Consider the following 22,032-nt stretch of genomic DNA (forward strand, 5'->3'; position numbering starts at 1 on the left):
GAGTTTCATCATTTTTTTTAGTCTGTTGCAGCGCTGCGCGCCTGCAGTAGAGTTCCTCCCATGGTTGTCATGGCAGTCGCTGGTTAAAGACACTAGTAGCACACAGAGCTGCCTTACAATTTTGGCTTTAGGCATCTTCACTTTGCAATTCGTTTACTTGAAAAACTGGGTCAGTGGTAGCACATTAAAACTAGGTTTGTCCCCCTGGCTTTGTCTCGATGTAACGCGTTCACTTTCTTCCTACAGTGGTATCACAAAAGCAAATGCTCAAAGACAGCCACATACAGTACTGTAATTAAGTCTGGTACAAACCAAGAATGTGGTCATATTAGTTCATTTACTTAGTACTTGGTAATTTTTTTCTTTTAATTTTAAAAAGATTTTAAGAGGACTTAAAGGAGGACTTACCTATTGTAATAAGTCTAATATGTACTCTGTAGGAGGAGTGCAATTGGTGTTGTGCCAATCACTTACATTAAAAGAACAAAAAGGCTGCAGATAGGACTCGTCCTCACATGAAAGAGAAACACCACCTAGAGATGGGGACCTTTTCTCATTCTGCAGTTTGCTGTATCAGCAGTTTGGGATGGCAGCACAGCTGAATGGCTTTGCAAGGACCCAGTCAAGCATCACACCGCTGACAGAGGGGAAAAAAGATATAATGATAATAGATAAAATGTTGCTCATACTGAGATTTAATGTCCTCGTTTTACTTTGATCGATACATGTCGGGTCACACTGATCCCTCTGCAAGTTCACTAAGCACCTCACAGCAATTGCAAAGTTGGACAACTTAGAGCTCTGTCATAAAAATGGACACTTTATAGTTGCAGCAATAGTCTGCAGGGTGATTAAAAGGCTTTTTTTCTTTGTTTGTTTTCTCTTTTTTTTTTCTTCATTATCGTCCTATTAGAAAAACATACAGTTTCAAATGAAGTGTCCCAAACAAACAGTTGATTAATCAGCTTCACTGGCCATAAATGAATAAATCAAAAATGTAATTATTCACACAAAAGCTTCAAACATGCCTGGGTTTCACATTCTCTGTATAGGCCTACTGATATTTTACACACCAACGATTGACTGAGAAATTCAATAAATCATTTGGAGATTAATTAGAGACTCAAAAATGTTACAGAATACCGAATGGTGAATCAAGCCGTTTGTAAGTTCCCAGCATAAGTTGATCTGTTGTCTGATGAACTCCCTGAGATCCAGGCTCAATTTGCAATATATCACATAAAAAACTGGAAACTCTGTTCACTGTTCATTGTAATCAGCAGCTATCCAGATCAGTGATAAAGAGTTTTGATTACTCAAAATTCTAATGCTTGCTCCACTTTATATACAGCAGGTAAATGCTCTGATGTTTACACATCCACCTGCATAAGTCAGTAAGTTTCTGTCACAGATCTGTAGCTTTTGCTTGCTCTGACTTTACGAGCTTCTTATGGGTGCCATTACATTACCTCACTCTGACTGAAAATAAAGCGGTTAAGTATTGTTTGCCTCGCACGTAGTACATCTCCACCCTAACAAGACTTTGACCTTCTAGTGTGAAGTACCCTGCCCTATCCTGAGTCTTAACTCTCTCCTGCTTTCAGGAGATTTTGAAACTTCCTTTTTGGGTCTGTCTGGCTCACCAGATGTTTCCTGAACCCACCGTGTCCTTTACTCACTCCCTCCCTGCCCGGGTGCTGAAAAGCACCAGAAGGACGGAGAGGAGAACTCTGTCATTCACTCTCAGTACAGCCAACCACACAGAGCGATACCTGGAGTTCAGCTGATGTGCCTGTAGAATTGACTGAGGTGTACAGCAACTGGAATCTACTCAGGCTGCGATGACAGAAACTCACAACTCGCACATATAGCCTACACTCATTCTTGAGCTGCTCACCTCTGTTAGGCATTTTTTACGAGTTGTGTAAGCCCATGTTCAGGACTTCTGCTGTTGTTCCTGGTGGAAAGCCAGCAGCCAGTAATCAGTCGGCAATGTCGTGGGACTGTGGCCTCAGATACATGTTCTCTGTGTCCCCTGGGCTGCAGCACGGGAACAAGTGCATCCTGCATGACAAGGAGGACCTGTCCAGACTGGAGATGGTCCAGAGACTGGCCAAGGATGGCTGCCGCTTTCTGCAAAACCACAGCAAGAGCCCAGAAAGGACAAGTGAGGTGAGATACATGACACATCGGCAGACAGAGCAGATATTTCTACAAGTTTAGTTTGTTGCAGCATGTAAATGCATCGAAACAAAAACACAGATTTAGTTCGACATATTTGATACTCCACTTTATTTAATTATAAATCCTACTCTGTCAGCAAGCTTTCCCCAGGAATGAAAGCAAGTGGAGTCTGCATCCCAAGTTACATTCACTCAGGATTATACTGCAGCGTTTTATGCAAGCATTGCAGTCTGTGTAGCATCTCATTAATCAAACTGAAGTGAATTTGCAGTCTGTTTTTTTTTAATTGGTCTCCTTACGTTCTATAGTGTCTCCACCTTATCTAAAGATTAGTGTTGCCACTGAAATTATGTGCAGATTGCAAGAAGTGTCTCATTAAATAAGAGAAAAAGACCATTTTAAATGCAAGAATAGATGTCAAAATAGATTATATCTATAAGATGAATAACTATGCCTGTGTTTACAACCCAGTTCTCAAAAAGTTGGGATGCTGTGCAAAACGCAGGTAAAAAGAAATTCAAATAAAAAACAGTTGAAACTGACATTATTTTAAAATTGATCCATACTTTGCCGAAGCTGTTTGTATCAGTTTGGGGAACCTTTTCTCATCTTAACTTGTGAGAAACCTCCTGTCTAAGATGCTCTATTTATAATTAGTTGTTACTCCAGCTTTTTCTTTTTAGTTCCACTTACATTTCCAGACTTTTGTTACCCCTGTTCCAACATTTTGAGGCTTGTTGCTAAGATCAAATTTCTTTTGAAACATTTGATTTTTCTTCTATGTTCTATTTTGAGTAGAATATCAGTTTATTCACAAATCATTGCATCCTGTATTTATTAACATTTTACTTAGCGACCCAGCTTATAAGTTATTTTGTTCACTAAGGCATCAAACTCGGGTTACAAATGCTCTCTTTCGTTTCTTTCATCTTTCGTTTCTGAAAATACAACAAGAAGTGCTGTATGTGCACGTCAGCCTCCACACTTTTAAAACTATTACATCACCTGCATAGGAGCAATCTGATTGGCTAGCTTTATGGTGGGTTCAGCATCTCTCTTCCTGCCAGCTGTGTCTGCGCGTTGACCTGCTGAACAATTGCAGGAAGAAATGACGCAAGTGGCCGAACCACCTTGCCAAGACATTGTATGTTTTCAGGGTGGATTCCCAAGCGTCATGACCTTTTCTCCACCACGAAGCAAGCTCTCCTTATCGCCGCGCACTTTCAGTAACAACCTGTCGCCTGCACTGAGCTGCTGCCAGTCTGTGGATGATCAAATGTTAGAGCTACATAACAACAATGTTTTACATTTGTTGCTTTAGTGACATACAGAGCACAGTACTGAGCCACCATTCATTTCTTTATATTTGTTTCCAAGGATCCAGACTTTCTAGTCATTTTTAAAGTGGTCTTGGGCAATAGTTTTTCAGGCTTTCGTTGGTCATTGGTTGTTTTCTCACTCATTTTCATTTTGCAGTCCAGTCCCTGTTCCTGACTATTTTTAGAAGGAACAATCCCTAACACTGACCTATAAATTATAATCAAATAAATAAAGAACTGAAGGGATGAATCAGTGCTTGTGTCTCAACAGAAAACTTACGAAAGAAGCAATTTTAAATTAACGAAAACTTATCTGAATTCAGGAACAGAACCACACCTAATACAATTCCCTTCTGGGCCTATGTCTATACATGCCCTCCTGCAATACAAGCTGTTGCTTGGTTCTCATTGGGGGATCTTAGCAAACCTGATGGAATTATGAAAATGAGTACAGTCAGATTTTGATCCACCATCTGGAAATATCTGATTGGCAGGGGCTTCATTTTTCAGCTTGGCAGTGATTCCAGACACACTGCCGATGCAGTAAAAGCATACCTGGATAAAAACACAGTGAAACACCATCAGACATTGATTGGGCTCCTCACAGCTCAAACCTCAACATTATTAAAGCAGTGTGGGATCATCTTGAGTGAGAACAGAACAAAAAACAGTCAACGTTTAAAGAAGAGCTTTGGATATCGTTCAAGACACCTTGAGAACTATTCCTGCAAACTGCTTAAAGAAATTACAAGAAAGCCTGGCTAAGAGAGGTCAGGCTGTTTTAAAGAATAAAGGTGGTCAATACTGACTTTCAAGCTGATTAGAATTTAAAGTTTCTGCCCTTTAACATGTATTTTCATGTATTTTTCTAAACATTTTATTACTGCACCTATTTACCTTTTTTTTTTTTAGCAAAATATAAAGCAACGAGGGCTAGCTCAAGAGTTTTGCACAATATTGTACATATGCAAAGTTTGTCAAATTCTGACTGTAAAAAAGGGCTGAGTATAAATGTCTATGTGTCATTTATAATGCCAGAAATAATAGCCAGGTATGGTAAAGTACACTTAACACTAGAAGACACAGTACATTTAACACTTGACATTTTCTAGAAATATTAACATTATGTGAGATTATTCTCTAGTGTTCCTTATCTTATAAGTAATCTAATGATGCTGCTAGTGCTCTAAAACATGTGACTCATACAGCTATCTAAACACAGACATCAAAGTGTTTAGGAATCAGTTAAATCCCAGCTGGTGGGAAAAGGGTGCTTAATATACAGAGCGCTGCATGTGTACAGACGTGTGTCAGAGTCTCTGATGCAGAAAGACTGTGAATGTTAGGCACTGTGTTTAAATCCAAAGCATATTGTGTTATAGTTTATAGTCACTCATCGTATTTTGCTTTAAATGAGACAATAAAAGAACATCATGCTTTATTACAGCTAAAAAAAAATAGTGATTGAGACTAAAGATTATTCAAGACGATGTTTACTGAGATCATAGCTCAAGTCAGCAGGAGTTCTGTACAGTTTCACTTCTCTTTGCAACCAGAGGTGTTTCAAATGCAATGTTTAAAGAAGTTCTGCATTTATTTGCTTTTCAGATCCCGAGGTTACAGAGCTTTTACAGAGTTTTCTATCTTTTATAGTGGATATGATATCAGCAGCACATTATTATCTTTTCTGTTGAACACATTTTGTCGTACTCTTATTACCTTGATGTTACATAATGTGCACCTCCCTTGCTCACTGTTTATTTTTCAGACCTCACACATGAAATATGAATGACATCAAGCGTCTGTTAGAGATTATGTTTATTTGAAAACAGCACTCGTATAAGGATCCCGTCTTCTTCTTCCCACCCTGTGTAATCCACACTAGTACTTGGGAGGAATTAAGACAAATCAGCACTTTGTCATGACTGACACCTTCCAGGTCACTTTAAGTGTTTCTAGCCATCAGGATGGATCTGGAGCCAAAAACGGGACAGTGAAGCTCTAAGAGGACTTTGTGCAGAGGCCTGAAAAATCATTTTTGCTTTTCTGCTGATGGCGTCCATGTTAGGAAGACTTCAGTAACTTTGAGGAAGGTCAGATCAAGGCTAGGTTTGAAACTGAGTGGCCTGGTGCCCTGCTGTCTCATTACAATGATCCACTCTAGACGCCTGCTTGTTTTTTGCATAGGAACACTGGTAACCACAAAGCACAGTGCACACTAAACAGTAGTCTGAAGCAGCCAAGAAACAATCAATAATTCATTGTGAAGAGAGTCTTATTTGCTGTTTGACCCATTAGCCATACACTGAGATATTATGTTAATTATTGTCAAGAATTAACTGTGCTGTACTGCCAGGCTTGGTGAGACAAAAAAGTGTGCTTTTTAAACTTTAAAGGAATTTAACAGACACAGTATGCCACATGTTGAGAAAGCTAGAACCACAGGAAGACAGGAACAGCTTCGCTTCAATGGGATTTTTTTCTTCATCCTATTTTTGTCATCCTCCATGCCCCTTAGTCCAGCAGTAAGACAATTAAGTCTCTATGCTTCTTCAGAAACGTAGAGACTGCTTGAGAGCACCTTTCTATGTAATATTGGAATACAGTGGAAACTTAATTGCTACTGCAGTTTTAACAGATATCTAAAGTTTTCTTAGAGTCAGGAGTCAACACAGCATTGGCAAAGTACCACCAATCTAAACTACTGTAATGAGATAATGCAATAATAATAATGACAGACACACTATGTTTGTGTGCCTTTGTTTTGTTATATTTTGTATCTAAATGCATATATTTGCATATGTATCGTGCATCTATAGTGTGTCTTTATGTCCACGGATCCCTTGACAAGCGTTAATAGTGCCAGGAAGCCATGCTTAACTGAACGACCCTGGATGCTTCTCTGGCAAAAGGCAATTAGGGCCACAAACTGCAACCATTTCCAGCATGTCTACCCAGCTAATTGCATGAACAGAGGCTCGTGTTGCAGTGACTGATGGCTGAGAAGGGGAGGATGGGTGAAAAGTGAGGGGAGGGGGCCTAATTCAGGATGCATGCGTATGCAACATACAGTGAAGATCTCATTAAGACCAATATCACTGATCCAGGCTACTCCATTGTCAAGCAGCTGTCAGCCGTCTTTATACTTCAGAGACACTCTAGTAATCCTTTTTGGTTTAAGATGTCGACTTTAGTTAAGTTAGATTTTAGATACTTTAGGAGAATTTCTAGGCTGTCCAGTATGCCCAGCAAAAGAAACAGAAATGTGCTCTATACTGGGAAACATAAATTAAAAAATTTAAAAAAATACTTGTTTTGTTTGGTAAGAAAAAGGAGATGAATTTATCATTGCTTGTATGTCATGGTGGTAATAGGACAAGTTCCTGCCAAGGGAATCGGGGGTCTATGCTAAACTCCAAACCACGAAACCTTTGTTACTATGCAAAGTTGAACCATGTGACAGCTTGAAAATAGACTGCCTTCAGTCGCCAACCATGATTTAATAGGCGCTACACATAAATCAGTAATTAAAATAGTCTTTTATGTTAATCCCTGAATGGGCTCCAGCGATAAGGGCTGAATAATGATATATGGAAATTCTCTTTCACTTACAGTGCAGTATTATGATGGAAATCAGTGGCGATTTGTGCGAGTGGGAGAAAATACAGGGGAATCTCCTTGGTGATAACACACTCTCTCCCTCCCTCCCGCTTTTCTCTCCCCAGCCCCAGAGTGACGAGGCAGTCCGCTTGTGTCTGAGAGAGAGGGGCCACGATGTGCTCGTTCTCCAGAGAGTGTCGTCAGAGCAGCTCTCTGCATCAGCGAGGGGAGGAGGGAGAGAGGAGGCGAGAAGCAGGAGGTAAGCCTCTCCACCCCCCCTCCCCTCCTAGATTCCCTCCCTCTCTCACTATATGTTTCGCTCCCTCAGCGCTCTTCCTATAATCACTCTCCTTCTCCCTCTCTGCGGATCACACACTCACTCACTCAGGCATGCTTACATCACAGTTCCCTGCACATAAATGACTACATTAAATACATACAAGTAAGCAGCATGGGACTGTGAGGCACAGCTCCACTGTCAGCCTTCCCATTCAAGTAACTGGAGAGGGGTTTTTTGTAGTCGCGAGCATACTGGGATACCTCTGTGGACTACGGGCTCTAGCAGGTGCAGGTGGATAGATGAATGGGTAAAGGGGTCATGCAGCAGTAACCACGGCAACATTGCCGGCATAAGGGCAAGGGGACTCTGCTAGGATGGGATCTCGGCCACAGCCCCCGAACCTGCAGCAGGAGGAGGTAAGGCTGCTACACGCTGCCTTGGTGGAGCAGGAGGAGGACGAGGAGGATGAGGAGGGCTCGGAAAAGAGCAGCAGTGACAGCACCAGCCGGGCAGAGCCGGTGACAATGCCCACGTTTGATGTCCCTTACTTTCGCTACATAGATGATGAGGGCACAGAGGGAGAGGAGGAATGGAGCAGCAGCCGGTCTCTCTCTTCTATTGAGGAGGACTCTTCCAATGACTCTGTTGTGTCTGACAGGTACATGGTAGTGTCAGGGACCCCCGAGAAGATCCTGGAGCACTTGCTGAACGACCTAACGCTGGACGAGGACCGAGGGATGACACAGGGCAAAGAGTCAGGTCAGCATACTGCTTTCATGTCATTTCACCCTCTTTTGGCTTTACCTGTGTCTGACATAAATTGCTTCATTTTATTTTAGAAAGCAAAAACTCAAAGTCTTTTTATCTTTATGTAATAGAAATAGTGTGCATGTATGTGTGTGTATGTGTTTTTGAAAAACAGACTGAGAAGAGAAAGAGTAAATGAGCTACCTTCACTTTCTGTTTTACTTTCTGCCCTCCCCACCCTTTCTCTTACTGATAAAGCTGGGACAGCTTCCCCCTCTGGGCATTATTACTGGGTTAATCATGTGCTGTGATTGCCGAAATGGTGCTAAGTTTAAGCGTGTTCATTTAAAAGCCATGACAGAGATAAATGTCTCTCATATCTTTTCAGTGAGGCTGTAAATGGTCTGCACAACATGCAGTCCAGCCTCACAGCAATAAAAAATCAACACATTTCCTCTCATCCAAGCAGGTACTTGATAATTTGGCTCTGTTGCCAAGGCAGAGGAGACCCTCTGTTTCTGAAGCTGAAAAGATAACTGGATGAGGAATGACAATTGAGAGCTGTGAGGCAAGGAGACGAAAGATTGATGAAAAGAGCGGGGAAGAGGGAAGAAAGTGGGCATAAGGAGATTAGGAGAGGAGATGCAGTTTTCTTGGGATATGGAGGTGGTAACAGATGATCTCTCATTGGGATGGAGGCATGACTAACTGGAGATCAAATGTCTAATCAGGGATGCAAAAGAGTTATAGATTATGTTGAGTGTCGTTTATTTATCGCTATATTATAGTATTTTATTCTGGTATGAAGTTAAACATAAAGTCCGCCACCAAGACAAGTTTAGCCATTCTATTCTGTTCATTTAGAGTATAATAAATCCGTCTGCTCAGAAGGGCTTTGTGTTGTTTATGCATCGTTCACCATTAGTACAACTTGCAGTGAGTGTATAGAAGTTAATGCTCCATAGGGAGCTATGAAGCAGAGCATGATGCTGAGTGGTATCCCAGGGTCAAAGAGCCAGAGACCTCAGGAGGATGAGTCCTGAGCAGCAATTGATCTGCACTCAGTGATGTTTAATAGTCTGACTGCTGCTGGCTCCTTGTCTTTCTGTGCTACTGCTGAGGATCATCTCATAGAATCAGATTCCCAATTTTTCTCCTAACAAGATTTATTCCAACATTCAACGAGCTGCTGTGTTTTGGTTCGTCTCTCTTGGATGGCTCAGAAAAGCTGATGATTTTACATACAGTACATCGCATTAGAAAGCCATTTTTATTTCATTATGGTAGCACTCACTTCCATGTTTACTCAACATTAGGAATGCAAAGCTTTCTGTCTTCTTTTGCGAGAGATGGCACTTTTCTGAAACCACCGCAGGCATGTTTGAGGGAAACCAAGTGTGAACCACTGCAGCAATCAGTGGATGTCTGATGTGCAAGTGTTTCCTTAGCACTGTGGTTAGCATTCACAAGTATTCAGCATTACCTTCTTTCCTGTACCCAATCCCTGAGTGCAGCTATTGATTCTTGCTCTGCACAGATCATACTGCTCGCTGATAGCATTGAAAATCATGCAACAGAACATTTGTGCCTTTAATGAGAGGATGTCCCATCTCTTTTGCCAATGCACCATGTGGAGAGATGTTTATTTGTACTGAAAGTGAAAGAACAGAAAATGTAAAAGCTTTCTAAATGCTAAACTAATGCCTTCTGGTGGTTACCAAGCTTGCAAGTGACACATTAACATGCAAATTTCAAAGACTGCATTGATCAGCTTTATTGAAATGCAAAAGAGACATGCAGGTTGATTGACAAGCCTATTGATGATTTCACAGCACTGACAAGGTAGTTTAGTGAATCAATTATGTAATTCTGCTGAAAGGGAGACAAAATTTGTTTTGGTTTGTGTGTCTGAAAGCAACATCATACATGGTAGTACACGTCAACTACAAGTTTTAACTGTGAAATATTAAAAACTGACTGACTTTTATGACTGACTGGAGCCAGAAAACGACCCAGCCGCTTGCTAAACTTCATTTAAACGGCAGAATTCACACACCCTGTCTTTCCCTTTATGAAGCAAATACATCTCCTGCTAACTTATTTGGGTTAAATCTTGACCCCGCAGGTCAGACGCTTTGTTTTTTCCCTCTGTTCCAATTGAAAACTACAGAACTCTAGGTCATAAAATTAAATATTTATTCTGTTTTCCAACTTCAAAAAAGAAACCCTCAAACTGTACAGTCTGGGGAGCAGCATGTGAGCTTTTACTCATGAGAAAGTGTTTCAGTTTAGCTCTGAAAAAATACAGCAGTAGGCAGCAGTGTGAGTGAGTAGTGTGCAGTCAGCAGAGATGGGCAGTAACGCGTTACTTGTAACGCGTTACTGTAATCTGATTACTTTTTTCAAGTAACGAGTAATGTAAGGGATTACTATTGCAAAAACGGTAATTAGATTACCGTTACTTTCACGTAGGAACGCTGCGTTACTGCGTTACTAAAACCGTGATTTTTTGCGAGAACGTCTCATGACAGTGACGTAAGCGAGTCGCGACGTTCGTGACAACAGCTGTCTGCAGATCATAATATATCGAGTGCGGGACAGAGTGTAGCATGCAGCGTTTAAAGCGTGGAAGTACTGACCTTATTTTGAGTTTGATTCCATAAAAGTGACAAAAACATTAGTGTCCGTTGTGCGTGGAAGAAAACTTCTTTTTACAGCGAAAAAACCCTAAACTTCAAGCAAGCACCGAGTGTACTACGACGTAATGTGAAATTCACAGAGAAACTCGCGGATTCTTCCACTGACCGCTGCGGCACACCTGCACCAGGGTAAACCTCCTCCGCCTACCCCAGTCCTGCTTTACAGGTGAAAATAGAGCAACAGGACCGCTAGTCTTTGATTTTATTTATTTTCTGCTGTGTTTTACTTGCATCTATTTGAAAGAGTGAGTGTAAACACAAAAAATATTTTATTTTATGTGCTGGAATGTGCAGAAAATAGGTTTAAATGTTAAACAAATTTCTTCCAGTCAGAGAATGTTGCATATAATTTAATTTTTGCTTGATGCATAAAGTTAAAAGATTAAAACTAATAAAACAAGTTTTAAAAAGAGACTTTTCCATTTGATTACATTTTGTATGATGAATTATGCAGAAAAAGTAGAATTGGGCTGAAAGATCTATCGCTTTATCACCTATTCAGGTTGTAAATCGTGTTTTTAAAAAGTAACTAAGTAACTAAGTAACTAAGTAATCGATTACTTTTGAAAATAAGTAATCAGTAAAGTAACGGGATTACTTTTTGGGGGAAGTAATCAGTAATTAGTAACTGATTACTTTTTTCAAGTAACTTGACCAACACTGGCAGTCAGTCAGTGTGTGTGTGTGTGTGTGTGTGTGTGTGTGTGTGTGTGTGTGCAAGTAGATACAGTACATGTGGGTGGGTTGTGATATCTCTCGTGTTGTTTTCTGGTTTTGTGTTAAGTTGTGTTTTTATAGAAGATGCATATGTAACCGCTCATGAGCAGTGAGTGATGTGTCCACAGCTGCTCTGCATGGATTAACATAATGATGTCAGGGAGTCCTGTGGACCAGAACGTACACAAAGACCTTGGGAAGCCAGTGTGAAATTAAAAAGAAGAATTTACAATTCTGGTTGTGAGGCTCACTTACACAGGGGTTGAGAGGAGGTTGGCTCTAATAGGATTTGTAAAGCTTTTTGGTTGTGGCTGGGCATGGTGTCTGAGAGTTAGTGTCCTTTTCTTTCACATTATGCCTTAGACATTTTTTTTCTTTTGCGGGTATCTTTTTATGACAGTTTCTGAGTAGGTGTTCCTGAGGATATTCAGACGAATCGCTGGCCACAATTTGGGAGAGATTCATCTGTGATTATTAAAGAAATCCCATTGAGCAAAATCAGCTGTCTTTCATGAAAATGCAACTGCAGGTATGCAAATGCAGAGCGTGCATCCATTTCATGTCATCTATTTATTTACAGGAACACTTTTCCATTTTTAACCTTGGTAAGAGGTCATAGAAGGGCACCGTGGCAGAAAGTACTGCTTGTAAACACAAGCACAGCAGAAACATCAAATTTCCTGTCTGTGAGCGAGAAAATAACAATGAAAATATTGACTTCATTACAGGTCAGAGAGCGTCACCTGACACATTAACATTATTGGCTTATCTTTACTGATACAGCCTGCGGTAGCAAATGTGTGAGACTGCAGATAATGCAAGTAAAAGCTTGTTTGAACTTGTTGGAGTAAAATGGAAGAAGATTTCTCATTTAGTCATTATATCAGTCTGACCATGAAGAATGGCGTGCGATGAAAGGTCGCTAGCACATTGTTTGCCTCTATAATGTAGCTCTTAGTTCTTGCTAACTGATATTTTACGGAAAAGAATGAGCTCTTCTTCTGACATTATTAAAGTGAAAAACCGAAGCCCTCGCAATTAGTAAAGCTCTCCTGTACGTAGCGCTCAGCAGACATTAATCATACAGTTGTCAAGGTCACTTGAGTGCATGCCCTCCAGCATCTTGTAGCACTGAATGAAGCTCATAAGGCTATATCCATAAAGCCCCTTCCAAGCATGCACTCCTTTCCATTAATCTAACTGTATCTGAGTGTGTCAGCTTCATGCTTGAATGAGGAATTCTGCTCATTTTTTGGTAAAGGTTAACGCAAAAGTGGACCGTGTCTGGGTGGCAGAATATCACAGATTTAGCAGTGACAAGGCCGTGTATCTCATGTCTGAAATACACGGCCATGGCTTATAACTGATGTAATTGGATGTGTAAAGTCTTTTTTTGCTTTTTCTGAAGTTATAGTTTCCATGAAATGATCTTTATTTCTCTTTACAGATACACTTCTAGATGACTTCCTGCTAACCTACCCAGTATTCGTGTCTACAAGTGATTTATGCCAAGCTCTGCTGGGACAATATCCTTGAACACAGAGGCTTTTATAGGATCCTGAATTAGATGTTTTATTCAAAAACAAAGACTGTTTTACCTTCTTAAAGCTGTTCAACTTCACTCAACTTATTCATATAACTGACTCTCTTGGCCCCTTTACTAAAACGACATCATGCACCATGCTTCACTGTGCTGTGCATTTGATGTCAGACATGAAAAATAATCTCCCTTCCTTTTTTGCGCTGAAACCTTAACCGAATCCCACCTATTGCACCAAGCGACACAGAGGGAAAGAGGATAGGAAGGAGGCTCTGGAGAGGAAGCAGAAACTCCTGCACCTGGTGTCGCAGTGGATGTTGCTCTGCAAAGACTTCCTGAGAGAAGACGAGCATGTCAAGCTCTTCATGAAGGTAGGACACACTGTGCAAACGGAAAAGGGTGGGAACTGGGTGGGAGGTGAACTTTGTATGGGAGAAATGAAAATTGACATTTCCTTCCAGACTCTGTATCGTTGTGTGTTGGATGATCTTTATGAGCACCCAGCCCTGGAGAGGGATGTGGGGGAGCTGCAGAAACTCTACCAGCTGCATCGCAGACAGTGAGTTAATGTATTTGTTCCTCATTTGGTGCAAACAGAAAGAAAACTATAGTTTAATACAGACATACTTTCAAATTCTATTAAATGGAAACGAAACTCATCAGGCCTGGGTGTGGAAAATTTCTAGTAAGATCTGTGACTGCTGAAGGATTCAAACTGGAGACACAAACTGTTCTTTGAATACGAAGAAAGGGCTTCTTCTCCGCTTGGTGTCTTTCTTTAGATTCTTATCAATGAATCCATTCAGAAACTGAAAAGTAATTGCAGTGTTCTAGGTTGGTATGCATATGAATGGTGCAGAAGTCTTCATCTCAAATGTCCAGAACTGAGGATGTATAAGAAGTTTGAGAAATAAGAAGCCACAAATGTTTTCCGTGAGAAAAAAGCACGAAGAGCACGCACATACTTTTTGTTCCACCACTTGTTTACAAGACTATTTCTAGCCAGCTGACTGTGAATGGGGCCAAACACATGAGCATAATTGCAAGCACAGTGATACGCATCAGTATGGTTTCAGATTTGTTGAGTCATAAAGTCATTATGCAATATTCAGAACACAATATACAGTATCAGTTCAATCAAATGAAGCCGGGTATATTCACAGTGCTGTGGAAGCTACAAAGTACAGATACCAATAAATAAATATAAGTATATACAAAAGAATGTGAAATCATGTAAAACCTTTTATAACTGCAGACTACTTTTTATATATATTTAATGAATGGAAGGCATGTTTCAGGTTTGAATTGATCATAACGCCATATACAAGCAGCTTATTTATGAATAACCCAGTATTTATTCTACATTAAATAAAACATGCTTACATAAATTCAATCAAACATGAATTTCAACAGTTTTGTGGCTCTGAAACTGGAATCTGTGCGTAGCTTTAGTGTTTTCTTTGATAAAAATAAACATCATGTTGCTTTTGATGGTACAACCCTGAGTCACCAGACACATTGCCACACCCATGTGCCCCTTCCCCTTCGTCAGCCTCCAGTCACATCTTTTCCCCTGGGGCGGCTCCTGCCTGATGCCCATTAAAACCAGTGCAGATGATTCAACCCGAGCCTCCTGCAGTTATCTGACCGCGTCTCATTCCCGTTTATATGCACGGAGGGAAATCCACAACACCCACTCTTATAAAGCAGCCGATTTTGCGTGGGTGTTACCAGCTGACATACTCTTCTATTTATGAGCTTTTCACAATCAGTCCCACCGTAGGGGAGGACAAGGTTGACTGCCTTGTGGAAATCTGCTGCAGAGTGAAAAAGGTGTCATTTTTTTCATATAAAGAAGCTTCCCATCAACTTCCATCTGGCCTTTGTGCAAAAGGAAGGTTAAGCTGGGGAAAAAGACTGTGTTTGTTTTCTTGCACTCTCCAGTCATGTGCCATTATAATTCACCGAGCTAATCGACTTCTTTGGTGATTCTGCTTTTTGAGGAGTAAAAGAGCGAGTTAGATCACAAGCGGTCCTTTGACATGGCAGGGGGAGTCAGGTTTTTCATTAGTGCACAGTCGTTGCTGGCCTATGAGAGGAGATCCCTGCGGGCAGGCTTTGTGCCAACATGCCTTTTGTGATGCAGAGCCCAGTAAAAGCTGAGGGATGATAATAGACACGGGGCTATCCATCAAACCAGGACTAACCCATGGGAATAGGGTGATTAAATGAAGGTATCACGCTGGAAGATCTAAAATCTACCAAGCACTCTAATCTGTCCTTGACACCAAGCTTAAATAATGGACTCAACACAGCAGAGGAGTATACATGGATTCCTTTTACCTTGATTATATAGACTGCATGGGTGGTTACGTTGTTGTACTACGGATATTACCTGCGGTCCACGGATCATCATCAGTTTTTAAGACAAAGTACAACAATTGTTTTTGTAAATGTTTAATTACACCGTGGTGCACTTCAGTGATTTGTTTCTTCTTCTCCTTTTTTTTTAGTACTGTTGATGAATATTCCCCTCAAAGAAAGGTAAGTGAACAACGCTAAGAAATAAAAGATTTTATACAACATCATATACAACGTCAGTCAGGAAAGCCAGCTCAGGCTTTCCTGATTGACGTTTCGGGTGTCGGGGTTATTGTAGTCACATTTCCTCCTAAGAACATTGTTCCGTTGTTCCATCGAAATGCATAATGTTCTCAGGCAGTAAGAGCGCGTGTCAAAATCCACGCATTTCCCCTCTTTCAGAGCAAAGCACTTTTCCACCAATTGAGTCTGAAAGAGAACGGGCTCCAGTCCAGGGCAACACAGAGGGAGACCAAGGATGGTAAGTCGTAAAAAAAAAAAGCTTCATTCTTCACACATTCCTCCCATCATACGTTGTTTCCAAAGTAAGAGAAAGGAGACTTTCAGTCTGAACTTTACAACAGGGAATGAATGAGATATTTGGGAGTGCAAATACCTGACTTATGACATATAATAGCCTAATAAGATAAAATGTTTATAGCACCTCTCAAAAGCAAAGTTAAAAGGTGATTTGTAATGAAAGCGTGTAGTAAAAGGAGACAGACAGTAAGGAGAAAAAATCATGTTTTTAAACTATATTCTAGTTCTTTCAAATAAGTTCCAGTTGTGGTCACGTCACTCCCCTTTACTTTAGTGTTTCCGGTCAAAAACTGTTTAGCTTTTAAATTAGCATAACAAACATTTTTCACCACCAAATTCTGTTCAGTGGGTCTTTCATTTGGTCATTCAGTTGGCCAAAATACAGGGAAGCAGATGATTTGAATTTCTTAGTCTGTGTCCAGAATGTGCAAACTTGGTCAGTGGGCAGCTTCCCAAGACCCACCTAATGGGACCAGAAGATTCCAGGTCAATGGATTTCTGCTGTGCCTAATAGAGGCATGGGGGTCACGTTAACCTCCTATATGGGCAGTGGGCTGCACATTTTAATGCATCTTACAACTTAATGAAATTATTTTTTTCCCTTTACCAGTGCTGTGTCATGTGTATATAACCATGGACTCATACCTAAGTATGAGGGTCCAGTCCGGGATAGTGGCACAGGAGCTGGTGCAGGCAGTGGCAGAAAGGATGGATGTCTCCCAGGAGGAGCTGGTACTCGTGGGTGTCACTTATCCTGGAGGTAAATAGTGTTTTCTCTAACTGGTTGGAGAACATATGCATAGCAATAACGACAATACTTTCAATGTATTCTTCAAACACATATGTCCTTTTCCCTATCAAATCTCTCAGAAAATATCTCTCAGAACAACTGTGCATTGATTTTAGTGAACATTTCCTCTTAGGAGGCAAGTGAATCCAACTTATATCTTACCAAAAAATTCTCATTTATAGTTTTTTTTCTAACATTGTGTCATATTTGGTGTTTCTTCTATATTCATTTTGATTTCAGCCCAGATAGGTATGTGTGAGATTGCAATCAACATAATTGACTTCGATGTCTCCCAGAGAGTCGAGTAATATGGAGTCAGCATCTGTTATCAGTCACTAAAGTGTCAGGCTACCTCAAAGTGGAGCTTGGCACACAGAGTCTTATCTGTAACCAGTGATAGCTGCTTACATGCTGCCTGAAAGATTTCTTATGGTATTCTGCTGTTTATGCTGTTTTCTCCCCTGCAGGCAGACTCCTCCTGCAGCCTCAGGACCGAGTTTTCTCCAATTCTTTACGGTCAGTGGGGAGGCTGCATGCATGCAGGAAGGACCTTGGTGAAGTCCTGGTAGGAATAATATTTTTATGTTTAACTTTAACTTTAAATATGCATTTTCTTGAGAGTAGAAATAATGCATTTTTATATATGATACCTCAAAACCCGCAAAGAGACTGTTAATTTTTAGTATTTAAATTGAAGCAAAACTAATTCTTATTCAGTGTCTGCAAAAATGTCTAAATGTTTATGTCGGTGTTCAGGGCATTGTGGTTTTAAAGGAAAATCTGAACCTTTTTTGCTTGTTTTTCTTTGCAGAACCCTTTAACAGATAACTCAGAGCTGCAGCAGAGGACGGCTCACATGCTGAGTTTGAACACCTGGGATGTCGCTGTTGCGCTCACTGATTTTGACTGGGCAATTTTTGATGCAGTGCACGAGGTTTGTCTCACAACTTGAACTTGCAAAAATTCTTCTCTTCAAACTGAATCCTTCAAAGATGTTAATGTTCAGTAAATGTTCTTTTTTTTTTTTTTTTTTTTTTTTACAGCAAGAGCTGGTCTATTTCACCTTCAACCGCAACGCCGGCAGCAACCACACGACAGCTTTAGAATTCCTGCTGCAGCGATGCAATGACATCCAGCTGTGGGTGATGACCGAGGTGCTGCTGTGCCCAACGCTCTGCAAACGGGTTCAGCTCATCAAGAAATTCATAAAGATTGCTGCCCAGTTAGTATTTTTCCTTCCATGCCACAGTATTGTGATAAGAGATTCACTCACAGAGCATTCACACTGGCTTCTCGTACTATTAGTTCAAACTTATTACAGCATTAAAGCTGTAGGGTGAGATGTTTTATATGGGAATAGTGCACCCTCCAGTGGCAAATCATTGAACTACATCTACTTTTGTGGTTACGAGTCTGAAAGTAACTGAACTGTGTGCTTGTGTGTGCAGCTGTAAAGCACAGAGGAACCTCAACTGTTTCTTTGCGATCATAATGGGCCTCAACACAGCAGCCGTGAGCCGCCTCAGTCAGACATGGGAGGTCAGATGTTTTCTTTACTTTTTCTTTTTCTAAAAGGAATTAATAATTTCCATCTTTTTCCATTTTTATATGTCTAGCTGAAGTATCTGAAATCAGCTTTTATTTTCTCTGCAGAAAGTTCCTGGCAAATTCAAACGGCTATTTTCAGAGCTGGAAACAGTTACAGTAAGTGTACTGAGCATGGTATTGTGAATCACATGAATCCACACTATAACAGAGAGTATAAACCCTTGTGTCTGTGTGTATTGGCTGAACCAAACAGATGCTTTGAACTTGTAAAATCAGGGGAAACATCTGGCTGCATTAGATCGTTAGTAGTCTCTAATAAAAGCCTCCAGGAACACACAGTCACTCCCGCTGGATAAGACTCATTCATTTTAAAAATGTCTTCACAGGATCCCTCGCTGAATCACAAAGCCTACAGGGACTCCTTCAAGAAGATGAAGGCTCCAAAGATTCCTTTTCTTCCTCTGCTGCTGAAAGGTGTGCTCATTATTCTGTCACTTCAGCTCCCCCACAGAAAATCTAACTCTGGGAGTGCTGGGGAGATATTTCTATCAAGCAGATCTGACATGGAAGAACAAACCTGCTGGAGAATATTAAACAAAATGTTCTTCTTCTTCAGATATCACATTCATTCATGAAGGCAACAAGACGTTTCATGATAACCTGGTCAATTTTGAAAAGCTGGTAGGTTTGTGCATTTTTATGGTAACGCATGCTTCAGCACTGAATACAAAACTGTATGTTTAAAGATGCCCGTTTCCACATTTTGCTTCCAGCACATGATAGCAGACACGGTGCGTCTCATTCGACAGTGCCAGAAAGATCACATGGGTCAGTATTTAAATTGTTTATTATTGTTATTTCTTTTCTACAAACTTCCATACTAAAAGCAATGATGAAACATCCTTTTTTAAAGTTGTCATCATCAGTTTTTGCAAGGCAAATAACAAAATGAGTGAGCAAAGTTACTTACATTCATGGTCCTCTTGCACCAGCACATTGCCTTACATGATTTCATACAATGGCTTTAAGAAAGTCAACAAAATCCATTTCACTCAGCAAAGTAACACGTTTTCTATTCATTCCAGGAAATGGAATAACACAGAAGAGCAGCTCAGAGGTGCGAGCCTACATTGACTATCTTCACATCATCGACAATCAGCAGACTCTGTTTGAACTGTCACAAAGGCTGGAGCCTCGATCCTAGAAGACAACACTGACCCTCCTTCATACTGTGCCAAGGGACAACCTTACTGCTGTCTCGTCTAACTCTCAGGACAAAGGCTACAAGACCCTAACCAACCACAGGGGGGCGCTATTTGATCAGGAGATTATTTACCAGAGACAGGAGCAGGCGGCAAAAACAGATTAATAATAACATGACATTTTAAGCACCTAAAGCAAAGTCACACAGTTTAACTCTAACTTGTTGGCAAGTGTAGACGTCATTTAACTATGAGAATTTACAAAATACAGTTCCCTTTGTGGAGAATCAGCAGCCTGCAGAAACAGTTGGTTTGCAGGTAAAATGCTTCCTTCTAATACAAACTTACAACAAATGCAACAAATGTGTGAGTCCTGACTCATAGATTCACTGTCCCAGCCTTTTCTTTGAGCTTTTAGCACACCACAAAGCAACAGTGAGCACAGAAGGAAGACTAGCTGATAACTGTTTCTGAGTTTCTTTAGAGAGCTGCTGTTAACTAAACACAGTGGTGGTCAGCTCATCAGATTTAACCAAAGATTATTTCAGTGAGTAAAAGTCCGCACTGTTAAACACACTTCTGTGCCCTCAGAGTTCACCACAATCCAGATTTTCTTGTTGCCAGATCAGATGTAAGACATGCTTTCCCCAAAGCAAATCAGCACAGTGTTATGCACAACAAGATGGAAACAGTTGCTACATGTTTAACAGTTTTTTATATTATTTTTATGTTGTATTTTTTTATTTGTTTTATTTGACCACAAAGTGAAGTGTATATGATGAGTCTTTGCACAGTACAGATTGTATTAAGGCAGGGAACTACAGAGTAGTACAGTATACTGTTGGCATGTGTAATAATTGTCTATCTTTGTGCCAAATCCCATGAAAAGTAGGTGTTTAAAATAATGACATTTTTTCTAATCATTTTTAAATCACTAGCACAGGGAACTTTAAGCGGTTTAGCTGTGGACAATCAGTTAAATGAAGCCACAGACTCATACTGGTACTTCTCTCTACTGGGCTTTAAAGTTCATCAATATTGGTGCATTTCGCAGACATCCATACAATTTCAGTCTGTTGAGATTTGAAGACTGACTGCAGTTGTTCACTTCTGATACCCAGAGTTCAAGAATTTAGCACCAGAAAGCATCTGATTTCTTTGAAGCCTGATTTATTTGTGGTTAAATTTAGCAATAGCAAAATCAAATATTAAAATAGCACCTTCTGGGCAAGAATAAGAAGAGAGAAGAAGAAGACAAACTGGAAGCCATTTGCTTGTTTGCATTGTGTCGTAGCACTACTGCACGATTCTAAACATGCAGTTTTTGTTCTCTAAATGTGTGAGAAATCTGTCTTTTGCTAGGTTGGGTCAGGCAAACTGAGTTAGTTGTTGTGAAGTGTGTACAAAGAATTATGCTTTATATTCTTCACATTTGTATATTTGGATTTTACAACATGCGTTAGCAGTATTTTATTTTGAATATCATTTTTGTCATCAATAGTGTACAGCTGATTCAATTTATACAGTGTATATATGTTGAAATTCTGGATATGGATATTTATCTCATAGTTATTTATTTGTTTTGAAGATGCTATTTAGGATGCTTGTGTTCATTTTTTTGGTTTGTTTGTTTGTTTTTTTATTGTACGCACTGTTTTTGGCGGGTCTGCATGATATGTCAAACCATGGACTGACCATTAGTGCCAACTGTGCATGTATTAAAATATTTTTCATCATTGTGAGCTCATTATTTATTAGACTAACTATTTCTCTCTGACACAAATGTTTGCTTTGCACTTGGATTTCCTGCTTATGTTTTTTTGCCTCTTTCTCTCTACAGTAAATGCATGCAGTAAGTACCGATCAAGATCAAGGGTCTGCCGGGGCAAAACTGGGTCCCTCCAACAAGTGTTCATCACCCTTATTAATAATCTGACACCAGCAAATTAAAAACCTGGACCTTCAACTCAGTCACGTCAGAGCTGACACTAGTCCTGCTAGTTTTATATAACATTAAATAATACAGTCGTTGACAAAAAGCTGTAATCTCCCTGTAATTAAATGTATTTTATTTGAAATTACAAAGTAATTGTATTTACCTACAAATACTTACAGGCAGGCACACTAGAATAAGAGTGCAACAGTGATGGGCCATTTCCATTCTTATATTACGCTGTATTATAGGATGGAATAATGGAGCCTTTATTACTTCTTTGTTTGGTATACATGATGTTAATGTGCATATTGGATGTTCTGTTATTCAACTGTCCTTTTTATTTTACCAATATAATTTTGATAAGGACTGTTCTCTATCAATCAGAATTTTCCTATATGATCTTATAATAATGGAGGCAGGTCTAACTTAATTTTTCTTTTATTCTAGTGTTTCTACCTTTAAATATTTGTCGGCGAATACATTTACATTGTAATTTCAAATACAGCACACAGATGTTCCATTTAAGTAGTTGTGGATTGTATTATAAACTGTTACCTTAATATTAAATC

At 40.0% G+C, this 22,032-nt stretch overlaps 1 protein-coding gene and 1 long non-coding RNA gene across 2 annotated transcripts; one reads left to right on the forward strand and one right to left on the reverse strand.

Annotated features, from left to right (window-relative positions):
- The first annotated feature begins 1,898 nt into the window (after positions 1 to 1,898).
- Positions 1,899 to 21,736, forward strand: LOC116325412 (rap guanine nucleotide exchange factor 5-like). The gene is made up of 18 exons (XM_031746286.2): positions 1,899 to 2,172; positions 7,229 to 7,362; positions 8,042 to 8,142; positions 12,994 to 13,072; positions 13,313 to 13,457; positions 13,548 to 13,645; positions 15,600 to 15,630; positions 15,850 to 15,928; positions 16,598 to 16,747; positions 17,245 to 17,342; positions 17,589 to 17,711; positions 17,821 to 17,999; positions 18,226 to 18,316; positions 18,431 to 18,481; positions 18,712 to 18,799; positions 18,942 to 19,006; positions 19,099 to 19,153; positions 19,411 to 21,736. The coding sequence occupies exons 1-18, from the start codon at positions 1,933 to 1,935 to the stop codon at positions 19,527 to 19,529; spliced, it is 1,926 nt and encodes a 641-aa protein (XP_031602146.1). The 5' UTR covers positions 1,899 to 1,932; the 3' UTR covers positions 19,530 to 21,736.
- On the reverse strand, positions 2,006 to 4,033 carry LOC120442818. Its single transcript, XR_005614949.1, has 3 exons — positions 3,841 to 4,033; positions 3,190 to 3,446; positions 2,006 to 2,133 (listed from the first exon to the last, which is right to left on the reverse strand). It is a non-coding gene; the product is annotated as an uncharacterized LOC120442818 (long non-coding RNA).
- Positions 21,737 to 22,032: the final 296 nt, after the last annotated feature.

This window comes from Oreochromis aureus, linkage group 11 (genome assembly GCF_013358895.1).
Source record: "Oreochromis aureus strain Israel breed Guangdong linkage group 11, ZZ_aureus, whole genome shotgun sequence".
In the NCBI taxonomy this organism is placed as follows: domain Eukaryota; kingdom Metazoa; phylum Chordata; class Actinopteri; order Cichliformes; family Cichlidae; genus Oreochromis; species Oreochromis aureus.

What these genes read in the sequence shown, in the direction of transcription:
- LOC116325412 (XM_031746286.2), top strand. Translation starts at nt 1,933, where the DNA reads ATGTTCAGGACTTCTGCTGTTGTTCCTGGTGGAAAGCCAGCAGCCAGT. An exon ending in AGGACCTTGGTGAAGTCCTG is followed by an intron (nt 17,343 to 17,588) that starts GTAGGAATAATA and finishes TTTTCTTTGCAG; the next exon opens with AACCCTTTAACAGATAACTC. An exon ending in TCTTCCTCTGCTGCTGAAAG is followed by an intron (nt 18,800 to 18,941) that starts GTGTGCTCATTA and finishes CTTCTTCTTCAG; the next exon opens with ATATCACATTCATTCATGAA.